Source organism: Oncorhynchus tshawytscha, linkage group LG03 (genome assembly GCF_018296145.1).
Source record: "Oncorhynchus tshawytscha isolate Ot180627B linkage group LG03, Otsh_v2.0, whole genome shotgun sequence".
NCBI lineage: Eukaryota > Metazoa > Chordata > Actinopteri > Salmoniformes > Salmonidae > Oncorhynchus > Oncorhynchus tshawytscha.
The window spans coordinates 32397649-32413492 of record NC_056431.1 but is presented as its reverse complement, the minus strand read 5'-3'; the positions used below and the strand labels follow the sequence as shown (position 1 = coordinate 32413492).

General features: G+C 39.2%; 1 protein-coding gene across 1 annotated transcript; it reads right to left on the bottom strand.

Moving 5' to 3' along the window:
* Nucleotides 1–449: 449 nt before the first annotated feature.
* On the bottom strand, nucleotides 450–7993 carry LOC112234552 (G-protein coupled receptor 183). Its single transcript, XM_024402724.2, has 2 exons — nucleotides 7744–7993; nucleotides 450–3808 (listed from the first exon to the last, which is right to left on the bottom strand). Exon 2 carries the CDS (start codon nucleotides 3780–3782, stop codon nucleotides 2661–2663), a length of 1122 nt encoding a protein of 373 aa, XP_024258492.1. The 5' UTR covers nucleotides 3783–3808; nucleotides 7744–7993; the 3' UTR covers nucleotides 450–2660.
* Between the last annotated feature and the right edge of the window lie 7851 nt (nucleotides 7994–15844).

Sequence of the window (15844 nt, the reverse complement as noted above, 5' to 3'; positions counted from 1 at the left end):
GCCCTCTTGAGGCTCAGATAAGTTACTGCGGTTGTGTCTGGCAAGCAGTGTGGGCCTACAGTGGAGTGTGATCAACATTACTGATATGGATGGACATTCATTGTATCTTTCTGAGGAATACCGCATGATCTTGAACACCTCAAAAGCAGACAAGATATTATTTATTTCCATTTCATTTTTATTCTAAATTAAATGGTTTGATATCAACACACAGTCATCACATTAATCAAAAACAGAGGGGAACCCTTATTGTGAACAAAGGAATAAAAAAATGTGATCCACTTGGTAAAAAAAATATGGATGTCATTGACTCTGATAAAATGAATTGAGGGACATAGTTACATTTAGTACATGGTATTGACATATTTTACATTTATCAATAATCAAAAGGTAAATTGAAGAATAATGCAGAAAGTGTATACACAAAAAGTATAATCAACATTGTCTTATTTTTCATTCCTCAGCATTGTGATGTTCCAAAGCTTTCTATTCTATAGTCAGAGTCTCTGAAACTATGAAGTAATATTCGGCTGTCCATTTTGGGACATATTTCCATGCCTGTATCCATGCTGTCTAATTTTGTCCTTATATGCTCATGTGTTTCTGCTTTTGATCAAGTTGTCACTGTATTTGCAAGAGGCAAATAACGTGTTACTGTATTGTAGTGCAGAGCGATAAGTGTTATTTGAGATAATTGTTTTAACCAATCACTTTTTTAAACATTAAATGCATTTATAAATAATGACATTAAAATATTTTTGATGCCATCGCCTGCCTTTTTTTCCTGACACTGACAGTGGGTTGAATGCTGTAACAACACAGAAAAAAATTGTTAATAATATAGTTAACTACCATGATGGTAATTTGGTAGCCCATTACCGCCATCATTATTAACCATAACTTTACTTTAATAAAATATTTCAGTTGTGTATATTACTTCGTTTTTATTTGATGACTTTATTATTTTTCATTCCTTAAAGTCATCATCTCATCTCTGCTCAGGCAGTAGCAGCCAGCCAGCCTGTCAGCCAGACACCCATCTAAAGTTATCTCTGTGCATCCCATTGAACAAGTCCTCCTTTTTAGCTAGGTGAGTGACTAGCTGGCTGACAAAATAATTGTATTAGTTGTTGAAAGTAGATAAGGCATACTTTCAAGACTGCTTATTGCCAACTACTACAACTATCAATTGGGTAGAGCTACCTCACGAACTGACTATATCCTTCTGGTCTATGTGTATCCGCCTCTGTCCGGGACTGGGAAGAACATGCGCAATGGGTTATGGTAATTGTAGTTAATTACCACAATTCTGTGCTGAACTAGGTTGAATATTTGCCTGGCGTCCCACATAGTTATTAGGTGTGTTTAAGGGGTAAAGCGAAAGCAACCGACTGTTGACGAAATTTGAGGAGTGGTCGGCGGAGGTGCATCTGTGACAACCAAAGTCAGACACTAATGTGGTTTTCCAACAGCAAGGCTCAGATCAACATGGCAGTGCTGCCATTGTTAATAAAAGTTTTTCTTTGTGAGTGTCTGTTCTGGGGATTGGAGCCATGTTTATTTCAACAATTATAAACTGCAATCAGTGAGAAACAGCCTCAAATATCAAATTCATTTGAATTACTCAACTGTATACATGAATCGTATCAAAATGTGTTGCTATTTCAATCATGTCTTTGGTCACGTTTGTGTGAGTCAATGACAATAGATCCTCCCACAATGCAGGTGATGGCTGCAGACTGAAGTCATGGTAGTTTGTAAAGTATATGCAGTCGACACGTAGGCGCAACGATGGTCATCGACTTGACAAAAGTGATCCGCTCAAATGCGCCCATTGACTACGTTTCTCTCATTAAATGATTTAATTTCTCTCTAGAGAAACAGCATGTTGAGCTCACAAAAAAAGCAGAACTATATGGAATTCAAATAATTGAAAGGATGTCGGTAAATTAGTTGTTTAATAACAAGGGATTTTTTTTAACGGTGAATCGCTCAGCACTACTGTATTGGCAAGAGGCAGAAACAGTTTGTTACCTTGGCTGTCCTAAGTGGCTCTATTTCCAGAGGGTATGAGATACCTCTTTAAACTGTTAATCAGTTATACTGTTATAGTTCAGTCTATCTCCTCGGACATCCTCTTGCAATTTACTGACTTAAATGTCTAACAATCAAAAGGTTGCGAGTTCAAATCTCATCATGGACAACGGATAAGCATTTTAGCTAATTAGCAACTTTAAACTACTTACTACTTTTTAGCTACTTTGCAACTACTTAGCATGGTAGCTAACCCTTCCCCTAACCTGAACCCTTTAACCTAACTCCTAAACGTAACCCTAATCTTAACCCTTAACCTTAACCCTTAGCCTACAGTAGCTAACATTAGCCACCTCCCTAACATTAGACACCTAGCTAGAAATCATAACATATCATGTGTTTTTCAAAATCATAACATATAGTATGTTATTCAAATAGTTTGCTGGTTGTTTGCATACCAGTCTGTTTCCTGGTCATTGACTAACCAGTCTGTCAGCTGGTCGTTGGCTCAAAGGTTTGTTGGCTGGTCGTGGGCTCACCGGTCTGTTGGCTGGTCTGTTTTCTGGTTGATGGCCCTCCGATCTGTTGATGGTCTTTGACTCACCGGTCTGTTGGTTGGTTGTCACTCACCTTTGGCCATTCTGTTGGACACACTGTTCGTATCTAGTGCTGTTGAGGTGGATCTTCTTACCATCTACGACATCTCTGGATGAACCCTCGGGCGATGTCCGTACTGCGCTGGAGAAGGACACGCTCACCTGCCTCTTCAGGATCTTCAGCACCTTCCTCTTGTAACCCTTACAGGCAAAGAAGTAGATAAATGGATCCAGGCAGGAGTTAAGGTTCATCAGACAAACAGTGAAGTGTAAGGAGATCTGGAAGGCAGTGAGTTCAGCACAGTCCGTTTCATAGATCAGCTTTCGGATCATGTATTGGAGGAGGTTGATGTGGTAGGGGCTGAAACACACCACGAACACCAGGGAGACGCAGCATATCACCCCAACGGCTTTGCGGCTGCGCCCCGACTTGTCCGTTAAGTGATTGGTCTTTGCCGAGAGGCGGAGTTTACAGCACAGTATGGAGTAGCACAATAAGATAGTCACCACGGGGACTCCATAGCCTAGGAACACGGCGCCAATCAGCATGTAGGCGATGTTGGGCACATGTTCAAAGTTAGGATACTCCATACAAGTGATGAAGCCACCAGACTCCACATTAGTCATGGGCATGGAGAGGAGGGGCAAAGTTTGCATTAAGACCAGCAACCACACCCCAACGCAGATGAACCGGACATTGGAGACCTTCCGGAAGCGTGCGAACCGGAGCGGCAAGACCACAGCAATGAATCGGTCCACACTGAGGCAGGTCATAAAGTTGACCCCGGCATACGTGTTGATGTAGAAGATCAGCCCTGTGATCTTACACAGGGACTCCCCCAGGGGCCAGTGGAAGCCCAGGGCGTAGTAGATTATCCGTAACGGTAGTGACAGTGTGAACAGGATGTCAGAGATGACCAGGTTGGCGGAGTAGAGCGTGGTGGAGTTCAACTTCTTTAGGTTGGGCCGGATGACATGCAGCGCCAGGGCGTTGCCCAGCAACCCCACAGAGAAGACGATGCTGTAGAAGAGGGGCATGAGGACTCGGGCGTACTCCAGGTGGTCATACAGTGTCGTGCAGGTGTTTGAGTCATTGAGGGTGGGGGTAGGGGTTGGGTTTGCATGGCTGGAGGTCCTCATCACCTCCATCATTGGGATAGTGGCTATTGTGAAGCTAGCTATAGCCGTAAAAAGAAGAAACATTGTTTTTGCATTTAGATTTACTATTGACTGAATGAATATCAGAGGAGGCTTGTGGGAGGAGCTATAGAAGGACAGGCTCATTGTAATGGCTGGAACGAAATGAATGGAACATAGAACATATGATTTCCATATGATTGATTTGGTTGATACCGTTCAATTTATTTAATTCCAGCCATTACAATGAGCCTGTCTTCCTATAGCTTCTCCCACCATCCTCCTCTGATGGATATAGATGTATAGGTACACATAATTATATCCTGTATAAATTAATGTCTATAATAAGCATGTTTCCATCCACAGTTTTTATTTGAGTAAAAATTACAAAAGCTGGGATGAAAACAGGAAGTTTGTTTCGGTACAATTATATAAATGCAGACAGATAATTTGTTTGTTTGACATGGTGGGATCTTTTTGTGTCAGTAAAATTAATTATGCCAGAAAGAATGCAATTATTGATATAATAACCATAATTTCGAAGTTAACTTGGAGTCACACGATGATACGGAGGAACACACAGTTAATTAGGCTACAGATGAAATAAGTTATGATGATCTTCACAGGGTGGTGAAAGTGCATAGCACAGGACTTTAGTGGCACCTTAATTGGGGAGGACAGGCAAATGGTAATGGCTGGAGGGGAATTGGTGGAAAGGTATCAACAACATCAAACACATGGCTTCCATGTGTTTGATGATATTCGTGCTGTTCCAGGCATTATTATGAGCCGTCCCCTCAGCAGCCTCCATTGGTGCACAGTGATCTTGACGCTCCTTAAATATATATCCAATAAATAGAGGGTCTTATTCTGATGAAATGATGATCGATGCTTGACTGCCGTTTGACAAATACATTTATTCTGGCTCTTATCCATAATCATGTAGACTAGCCTAACCACACAGTTTACCCACACTGTATCTTCAAGCTGTTGTCTAGAGCGCACATGCCAAGATCAGATTAGGCACATTTGCTTTTTTATAACAGTTTTTGTGACAAAACTGTTTGTTTTTTATTCGGTACATGAAAACATACATTTTGTGTGCACTATGTCAAGTCTGTCTGGTGGAAACACCACTGGTGGGAACATTTGCATATTTTCTTAATACAGATTTTTGAATATTTGCATAAAAATGTGTCGCCAATTGGTTGGAAACTTAGCTCGTGAGAAGGATTTGGCTTGTAGTAATGTGAAAATGGCATCCTACTGCTTGGCACTTATTGTGTCCTGTCCCCTATTTAGAGCGTGATTTGAAGTCACAGCTATGGAACTTGTTACTCTAAGTATGATTTTGCATGAACGGATCAGATGGGTATCTATAATGGGAAATTCTGCTTTCAGTATAAGGAAGTAAAACTATTATTTCTCAATGTGTTTGGATACTCACCTCAAAGGTCTGAAGGAGATAGCTGCTTTCTACATAAGTCATATCGGTAACACTTGATAGTAACTTTATTGAATAAGCTTTAAAAACCACAAATGTAACTAAATGTAATCAGAAATGTAATCTACGTAATCCCCAAAAGTAATTATTTATCATGAGAGGGCCATAAACAATAACTAGTAATCCTGCATACTCAGAGAAAGGTTTAAATCTCACCTTTCTGGTAATTTTTTAAATAAATTGCTGAGGTATAGTCACTGTTGAGGACACAAACTCAAATAAACAGTACAAATATAATGAAAATATGAAGTATTTTAAATGATGTATGAATAAGGCTTGAAATGACTTCTATTTTTTCTAAATATGGAATAATACATTTATAAAACGACTAACTATAATATTTCACTTTCCTTATAAATGTAAAATACATATTTTTATACTTAGTGTTAAAGAAAATGTGCATATTTTCTAAAGGTCTCTCTTAATTAAAACGTCTGCCCCCATCGCTGTGGACGTCTCACAGAGCTCCAACTTGGCTTCTTGAACTCGTTAGGAACTCATCTTTCATCTCATATTAATGTTGTCCGTCTATGACAAACAGAAAGTGATTTTTGTTTAAAATCGATGAATGATTTTAAATTACTGCCTATAAATCGAGCTCTGAATATGCTACAGCAACTCTCCTACGGCTGTGACGTAGGGTTCAGCTAGGAAATGATGGATAGCCGGAAGAGAGAATGAAATGGTAGGAAGGACATGCCAGCTTCAAGTGGTGTCAGATTTCACATCCTGCTTCACACAGGCAAACGAGACATACTCCTATGTTCGTGAGAATCAAGGCTACCGCTCGATGCAAGCCATTTTGATCTACATGTCCACAGATCGATTTATAAGAGATTTATATTCATGTCGGTCGGAACCGGTACTGTGGACTTTACATCAAAGTGACTTTAATACATTTTTATGTAATGCTTTATACATTATTGTAAATGTTGCTCATAGAATGGAAGGATTGTATATACATATTTATAAATGTTTACAAATATATTTGTTGTATTAATGCATATTTCTGATAGTTTTTAAGAAGTGTTACTATAATTTGGATTAAAATGGTATTTTGATATTCTGCTTAACACTTAAAACCAATTGACCTATTCTTATTTCCCAAAATATATCAGGTCATTGCGTCTGCTCATAAGGCATAGGAATCAGTATTGTCACATGTGAAATATAGTATAGTAATCACATGAAAATATCAACTCTATTGCCACCTAGCGGTAACATATGTACAGTGGGAAGACTCCAGTGTAGAGGCACATTTGGACCAGTTTCACTAAATGCATTCATCCATTTTCATGTGTTCAATATTTTTAACATGCTAAATGACCCATTTCAATGATTGTTTTGTAACACCTTACTTTGAAGAAATTTGACACATGCATTCACTCCCATTGCAGGCTAGCATATTTATTTCACCCATCTACCATTAATATCTATACAAAGCACATGCAGTTGACTTGGGTACAGCCAGAGTCAACATGATGGAAGTCTACAAACAATATAAGGGGTTTTCACAGCACACAGCTGCGGTGGTCACGTCACAGAAAAATATTGGTGTTGAAAGACACTTGCACACTAGGAAGTCTACATCCCTATAGGTCAGTCATACACTAGGAAGTCTACATCCCTAGGCACCCAGCCAGACCATATCCTTTTTTAGGAAAGTCAAAATGCGTGACCCTGGTCACAGCCCAGACATGAGACTGCTATCTGACAGAGCAGACTCAGGCTGGAAAATAAATATGTTTCCTGACCCAGTAACACAAAGCCAAGCCCAAGGGCTCTGGGTATTTCTTTGTGAACTGCAGTTACAACTTTCACACAAGGTCAAAAGTCTTTTGTCTTTTTTTAAATAGACTTTTTCCTTTTTTTCCTTTGTACAAATGCTACAGCTTTTTGTCTAGAGTAAAAACATGTTAAAAACAGTGTGGCCCCTGTAGAGGTCCTATAATTTGTTGTTCTATATATAATTGTGCGGTGGCCAAAGCATTAGAGTCAGGCGTTAGAATGAGTAATTTAAGCATCTTAACCTCTAGATATTTGAGCTATATTGTGAATCATGTCGTCATACAGCTTCATAATAAGTTAGCCACCTGCTGATTGGCTGTTGTTGACTTTGGAATAGTTTTGTACATTTCTAAGTCTATATTATTAAGTTATAAATTGCCCTGGTTTAACAGACAGGTCTCAGTCATTCAACAGCGTTATTTTGGTATGATAATAAGTTGTTTGATAATGTGAACCTAATGATTCATTGATTGTACATTGAACATGAGAAGAACATATTGTCCGCCATAGTTTACAGTTCTCAACACTGCAACTTTTGTTTTGCAGAAATTGTTTGATTTTGAATTTCGCTTCCCAATACTTTCCCACTTCTAGCTGTCAAGTTGAAGTCAATATCAAGTTGAATAAATGAGAATGCATACAAAATCAACAATTGATTAAACCAAACCACAAACGTGGACTTACCAAAATCAACTGTATTTCTGTATTCTTCCAAAGTATGAGAGTTAAACAGGATAGTTCCTCCTTGGCATGAGATTATAATTGTTCTCTCAGAGTTCAGCAAAGACCACGTTGCCCCAGGCTTTTAGAGGAGAGTGACACATAGTGACAAATAGAGAACTAAGATTGAGTGGCGGGCTGGCTTTCGTAACCATAGTGACATCAAAATATCCTGTGTTACTGTTTATGCTCTTGAGTTTGTGGATCTCTCTGCTCTTTCTTTATCCCTCTCTCTGTGTCTCTCTCTCACTCGCTCACGCTCTCTCTCCCCTACTGTCTCTGTTTTTTGGTTAGGTGAAACTGGCACCTGCTGATGCCCACAAAAACCAAGCTGTCACATATATCTACACTTTTAATGTTTTTATTTTGAATTACTGTAAAGAATATAAACATGGAACTAAATCTCAGATGTAGTTTTGTAACTTACTACTTATAAACATATTGCTCATTTGTTGATAATAATTTTTATAAATAATGAATGTCAACTTAGGTACAACTGATAGATAACCAAACAATAATTGATACATTTTGCTATCAGCTCCACCTCCCTAACATCATTAGGTGTTTATTTTGTTCATAGTAAAGTAAAAGTAAAAGTAAAAGTCTCTGTTAGGAAAAAGTTATCTGGGCAACGTGCTGTGCCATGTGTACAGTATGTGTACCCATGAGAGGATGTGGTTTCAAACTCATGGCCTTATATCTTGACATTAATCATTGACATTTTCATATGTTCCTACTTTTTTCTTTCAAAGTAAAGTTTTGTGGTCTGGTATGAGTTCTCTTTCACGAACATCTACCTACACACATAGAAACATTTGTGTAAGCCCGCACGCACATTCACGCACACACATGGGGCATTTGCGGCCATGCAACCATGCACATTTAGTTTTTTGCCCTAACATGACACAGCTGAGCTTGATGCTTAGTTGATCATTTGAATCAGCTGAGTCGTGCTTGGGCAAAAACCTTAATTTGCAACCCTTGGGGTCTCGAAGAACGAGTTTGGGAAACCCAGTGATGAGTAGAGTTGTAATGACATGGTTTGGGATTTAAAACTAGAAGCCTTAATTGAAATAATAGTGTTTTAGCTAAAAAGCTAATGGTTGAGGGTGGAGAAATGTAACCACTCATTCATTAGCTTTTGAGCCAGCAATGCATGTTAAGTGAAATTTTCCCATATTAATTTCTCTTTCAATACTCCATAATACAGATAGAAACCATTTGAGAACTTCATTCCCTACAATTTAATGGACAGCAGATGGCACCGCGATCCGCTAACTAGTTTTCTTTCTTGAAGGATGTATAGAAATGTAGCATTCTCCCATAGGTATTCTCTAAGAAGACATTTAAGAAAATCTACTAAATTGTCAACAGTGGAACTAGAATTTGTCACGTTCTGACCTTTATTTCCTTTGTTTTTGTCATTATTTAGTATGGTCAGGGCGTGAGTTGGGGTGGGCAGTCTATGTTTGTTTTTCTATGATTTGGGGATTTCTATGTTTCGGCCTAGTATGTTTCTCAATCAGAGGCAGGTGTCATTAGTTGTCTCTGATTGAGAATCATACTTAGGTAGTCTGGGTTTCACTGTTTGTTTGTGGGTGTTTGTTTCCGTGTCTGTGTTTTTCACCACACGGTACTGTTTTGGGTTTCGTTCGTTCCACATTTATTGTTTTTGTATTTCAGTCGTGTTCATGTGTAGTATTTCTTATTAAAAGAACCATGGACACTTACCACGCCGCATATTGGTGCTCCGATCCTTCTCGCCTCTCCTCTTCGGAAGAAGAGGAGGAAACCCCTTACAGAATTACCAAGAAAGGAAGAAAGGAAGCACTGCTCTCGGATCAGCGTTGTCCCTCTTACCTTAGTATCAATCAGCAGTTGCTACCTTAATTTTTGGACGTATAAATCAATGATACAAGTGGTTCTTCGTTTGCGGGGTGCCACAGAATGCAGAATTGCCAGAATGATGCAATTTACCAGAATCTGTCACCATCTACTACAAACGGTCGAGGCATAAGCTCAAAACTTTTAAACGAAGAACCACTGTATGTTGATTTTTGAAGAATTTGACTTATAAATGCCTTATGAACTTAGTTCAACTGTCGTACCCCATCAGAAGCCAAAATATAAGCTTGTTTACTACAATATTTGTAAACCAAAAAAAATGTAAAAAAATTAAAAACACTATATAGCCTCAAAACATGGTTGAAACTATAATTTTGATACAATGGATGATCAGTCCTTGCAATCATAGTGAGGTTACATTTCCCCAGCCCCATTACCCCAGCTTTTTGAAGAGTCAGCGGTGGGGCGACCGCTTTGTTGTTTCTACTTCTGATTGCCGCTTTAACATTATAATTATTCCACAATACTGACAACGGATCAGCTCCTAGAGAGATATTATCACCTATGACTACAAATATTGGGGCGGCCTATTCAAATGCTTACCCTATAATAATGCACTAAATCAAGATTTGGTACCTCATTACGCATGTTACACTTAATGAAGTGCCTGTATATTGCATTAAAAAATCACAGACAGTAGTGTACAAATAGCTAAATAAAACGCTTATTTCAATATCATTCAAATATATAGGCCTACGCAGCCTATACCGTATTTATATGGTTACTACAGTCATCTCTGTGTTATTTAAATTGTCTTTATATCCTTGCAAAACAATGGGCAGCTTTGTATTTGTCGTCTGTAGGCAGGTTTCCATTAACCCAGGTTAATATGACAAACACAATGTCAAAAAAATAATACAGTGCCTTACGAAAGTATTCGGCCCCCTTGAACTTTGCGACCTTTTGCCACATTTCAGGCTTCAAACATAAAAATATAAAACTGTATTTTTTTGTGAAGAATCAACAACAAGTGGGACACAATCATGAAGTGGAACGACATTTATTGGATATTTCAAACTTTTTTAACAAATCAAAAACTCAAAAATTGGGCGTGCAAAATTATTCAGCCTCTTTACTTTCAGTGCAGCAAACTCTCTCCAGAAGTTCAGTGAGGATCTCTGAATGATCCAATGTTGACCTAAATGACTAATGATGATAAATACAATCCACCTGTGTGTAATCAAGTCTCCGTATAAATGCACCTGCACTGTGATAGTCTCAGAGGTCCGTTAAAAGCGCAGAGAGCATCATGAAGAACAAGGAGCACACCAGGCAGGTCCGAGATACTGTTGTGAAGAAGTTTAAAGCCGGATTTGGATACAAAAAGATTTCCCAAGCTTTAAACATCCCAAGGAGCACTGTGCAAGCGATAATATTGAAATGGAAGGAGTATCAGACCACTGCAAATCTACCAAGACCTGGCCGTCCCTCTAAACTTTCAGCTCATACAAGGAGAAGACTGATCAGAGATGCAGCCAAGAGGCCCATGATCACTCTGGATGAACTGCAGAGATCTACAGCTGAGGTGGGAGACTCTGTCCATAGGACAACAATCAGTCGTATATTGCACAAATCTGGCCTTTATGGAAGAGTGGCAAGAAGAAAGCCATTTCTTAAAGATATCCATAAAAAGTGTCGTTTAAAGTTTGCCACAAGCCACCTGGGAGACACACCAAACATGTGGAAGAAGGTGCTCTGGTCAGATGAAACCAAAATTGAACTTTTTGGCAACAATGCAAAACGTTATGTTTGGCGTAAAAGCAACACAGCTCATCACCCTGAACACACCATTCCCACTGTCAAACATGGTGGTGGCAGCATCATGGTTTGGGCCTGCTTTTCTTCAGCAGGGACAGGGAAGATGGTTAAAATTGATGGGAAGATGGATGGAGCCAAATACAGGACCATTCTGGAAGAAAACCTGATGGAGTCTGCAAAAGACCTGAGACTGGGACGGAGATTTGTCTTCCAACAAGACAATGATCCAAAACATAAAGCAAAATCTACAATGGAATGGTTCAAAAATAAACATATCCAGGTGTTAGAATGGCCAAGTCAAAGTCCAGACCTGAATCCAATCGAGAATCTGTGGAAAGAACTGAAAACTGCTGTTCACAAATGCTCTCCATCCAACCTCACTGAGCTCGAGCTGTTTTGCAAGGAAGAATGGGAAAATGTTCAGTCTCTCGATGTGCAAAACTGATAGAGTCATACCCCAAGCGACTTACAGCTGTAATCGCAGCAAAAGGTGGCGCTACAAAGTATTAACTTCAGGGGGCTGAATAATTTTGCACGCCCAATTTTTCAGTTTTTGATTTGTTAAAAAAGTTTGAAATATCCAATAAATGTCGTTCCACTTCATGATTGTGTCCCACTTGTTGTTCTTCACAAAAAAATACAGTTTTATATTTTTATGTTTGAAGCCTGAAATGTGGCAAAAGGACGCAAAGTTCAAGGGGGCTGAATACTTTCGCAAGGCACTGTATGTGACGTGTTAAGCAAACAGCAAATATAGGACTTTTTTTTTAAATCTACATTTTTACCTGTTCGACAGGGGTGGAAAGTACCACCAGCCACCACTGGTGGATTTTTCTTTTGACTAAATGTCTTTATTGTGACAAATGAGAATTAAAGTATTTTTAAATACATTATGATTGCAGAATACTTTTGAAGGTATGAGGGGGAACATTAAAGGTCCCCGAAGCGCACACATCCCTGGGTCGCTCCTGTTTTTAGTTCGCTGCAGCTAGCAACTGCAAAAAACACACTCAAACTGGACAGTTTTATCTCCATCTCTTCATTCAAAGACTCAATTATGGACACTCTTACTGACAGTTGGGTTGCTTCGCGTGATGTATTGTTGTCTCTACCTTTTTGCCCCATTATTGTCTGTGTCCAATTTTGTCCAAGTTTTGTGCTGCTACCATGTTGTGCTGCTGCATGTTGTGTTGCTACCATGCTGTGTTGTCATGTGTTGCTGCCATACTATATTGTTGTCTTAGGTCTCTCTTTATGCAGTGTTGTGGTGTCTCTCTTGTCGTGATGTGTGTTTTGTCCTATATTTTTATTTTTAATCACAGCCCCCGTCCCCTCATGAGGACTGTAGGTCATCATTTTAAATAAGAATTTGTTCCTAACTGACTTACCTAGTTAAATAAAGGTTAAATAAATTTAAAATGAATAAAAAATGATGTAACTATAAGCTCTATATTTAATTCTAAATGCTTACTGCTTGCAAAATCTAATTTGTTCAACTATAAAAATGTCTTATTGCAGGACAAGGATTGTCTTGACTTTCAAGAATTCCTGAATTGCTTCACCTTGCTTGTTGGCTGGCATATTTCACCATCCAATTATTTCTGATCTACAAGGGTGCACGTTTCACCATGGCACGGACTAGCCTAAGCAGCCGGTAGTGTATGCACATTTGTGCTAGATCCATGGCGATACGTTGGCACATGAGAATTATTAGAATAAGGCAAATTACTAGTAAATTATTGCATTCTATCCGTGCTGGCTTTCGCTGGCTACTTGAGACATTAAACAGATACGTGGGAGGGCATACAGGATGTCGACATTTTATTAAAGCGGAATTTGTCTAAACGGGTAATGGAAACACTTCAACCACAACATTTTAATTCGACACTGTAGGCTTTTGCGCAATTTTTTATTTTTTTAGGTGTGACGTTACAATGTCCAGCTGTTTTAATCGACACAAGATAGTTAAATGGCAACGCATGCATGCTAGCAGGCAAATATCACATCTGTTTTCAATACCAAATTCTAAATGCAGACCAAAAAAAATCACAGGACAAGTTAATAGAAACATATCTACTGTCACATTCGTTCTGAAGTTATCATCAGTCACAGAAAGACAGAAAACATCTTGATTTTGTGTTTAGCGTGGAAGGGCAAAAAAGCATCTAAAAACATACTAAGCTGGCTTCACAATGATTTTTAGTTTAAAAATATATATATATATATATATATATATATTCGTTTGTCTAGTGCAATGTATCACTTAACAAAGTCTACCTTCTTCACTGTTAGTATGTTAAAATCCCTCTAATGAACGACATCCACTGCAGGCTGTGGTGCATTTCCACTTGCTCCTTCCACTATTTGCATTGCCTCCACATAGGAGACCTGTTGGAAAGCCCAGATCCTAGCTACTGCAACCTCTTTTATCCTAACAGGACACTCCTGGAACTCGGAAGCATGACTCCCATTACAATTACAGCACCGTGCTTCCTCAGACTTTTCAACATCAAAATATTTGTTTCTTCTGCAGACACTTACCACATGTCCAAACATTTTACAACTATGACACTGAAATGACTTTTGTTCATACGGTCTCACCGCATATCTCACATACCCAAATTTTGAATGAGTCGGTAGAAAAACTTAATCAAACAAAAGCTAAACCAATAGTCTTTCCTCCTTCAATCATTCATGTTAAACAACGTGTGTCAACCACTCCAAGCATAAATGTTACTTCTTCTTCTTCTCTGGTATAATGGAGTTCACACACATCTAATGTCCCTTCCACCACCTACTGTAGGGTAGTAAAACAGTATTAAAAATAAATGTCCATTGCAGAATGATGGCAGCTTTGCTATTCCTTCACTCTGCGGTCCAACTCATCCCAAACCATCTCAAATTGGGTTGAGGTCGGGTGATTGTGGAGGCCAGGTCATCTGATGCAATACTACAACACTCTCCTTCTTGGTCAAATAGCCCTTACACAGCCTGGAGGTGTGTTGGGTCATTGTCCTGTTGAAAAACAAATTATATTCTCAGTAAGAGCAAACAAGAAGGGATGTTGTATCGCTGCATAATGCTGTGGTAGCCATGCTGGTTTAGTGTGCCTTGAATTTAAAAAAAAAACATCACAGACAGTGTCACCAGCAAAGCACCATAACACCTCCTCCTCCATGCTTCACGGTGGGAACCACACATGAAGAGATCATCTGTTCCCCTACTCACAAAGACATGGCGGTTGGAACCAAAAATCTCAAATTTGGACTCATCAGACCAAAGGACACATTTCCATCAGTCTGATGTCCATTGCTCATGTTTCTTGGCCCAAGCAAGTCTCTTCTTATTATTGGCTTCTTTTAGTAGTGGTTTATTTGCAGCAACTTGACCATGAAGGCCTTATTCGCGCAGGCTCCTCTGAACAGTTGATGTTGAGATGTGTCTTTAGTTGAACTCTGTGAAGCATTTATTTGGGCTGCAAATTCTGAGGCTGCTAACTCCAATGAACTTATCCTCTTCAGCAGAGGTAACTCTGGGTCTTCCTTTCCTGCCTCATGAGAGCCAGTTTCATCATACTGCTTGATGGTTTTTGCAACTGCAATTGAAGAAGTTCTTGAAAGTAACAAAGGACTATTGTTTCTCTTTGCTTATTTGCTGTTCTTACCATAATATGGACTTGGTCTTTTACCAAATAGGGCTATCTTCTGTATACCACCCCTAACTTGTCACAACACAACTGATTGGCTCAAACACATTAACTTCTTGGATATAGGGGGCGCTCTTTTAATTTATGGATAAAAAAACGTGCCCGTTTAAGCGCAATATTTTGTCACGAAAAGATGCTCGACTGCATATAATTGACAGCTTTGGAAAGAAAACACTCTGACGTTTCCAAAACTGCAAAGATATTATCTGTGAGTGCCACAGAACTCATGCTACAGGCGAAACCAAGATGAAACTTCAAACAGGAAATGAGCAGAGTTTTTGAGGCTCTGTTTTCCATTGTCTCCTTATATGGCTGTGAATGCGCCAGGAATGAGCCTGCCCTTTCTGTCGTTTCTCCAAGGTGTCTGCAGCATTGTGACGTATTTGTAGTCATATCATTGGAAGATTGGCCATAAGAGACTACATTTACCAGGGGTCCGCCCGGTGTCCTTTGTCTAAATTGGTGCGTAATCTACAAGCTGCACGCAGTCATCCAGTGATTGAGAGGAGAGAGGAGGCTTCCACGAACGATATATCATGAAGAGATATGTGAAAAACACCTTGAGGATTGATTCTAAACAACGTTTACCATGTTTCAGTCGATATTATGGAGTTAATTTGGAAAAAGTTCGGCGTTTTGATGACTGAATTTTCATTTTTTTTTGGTAGCCAAACGTGACGCACCAAACGGAGCGAT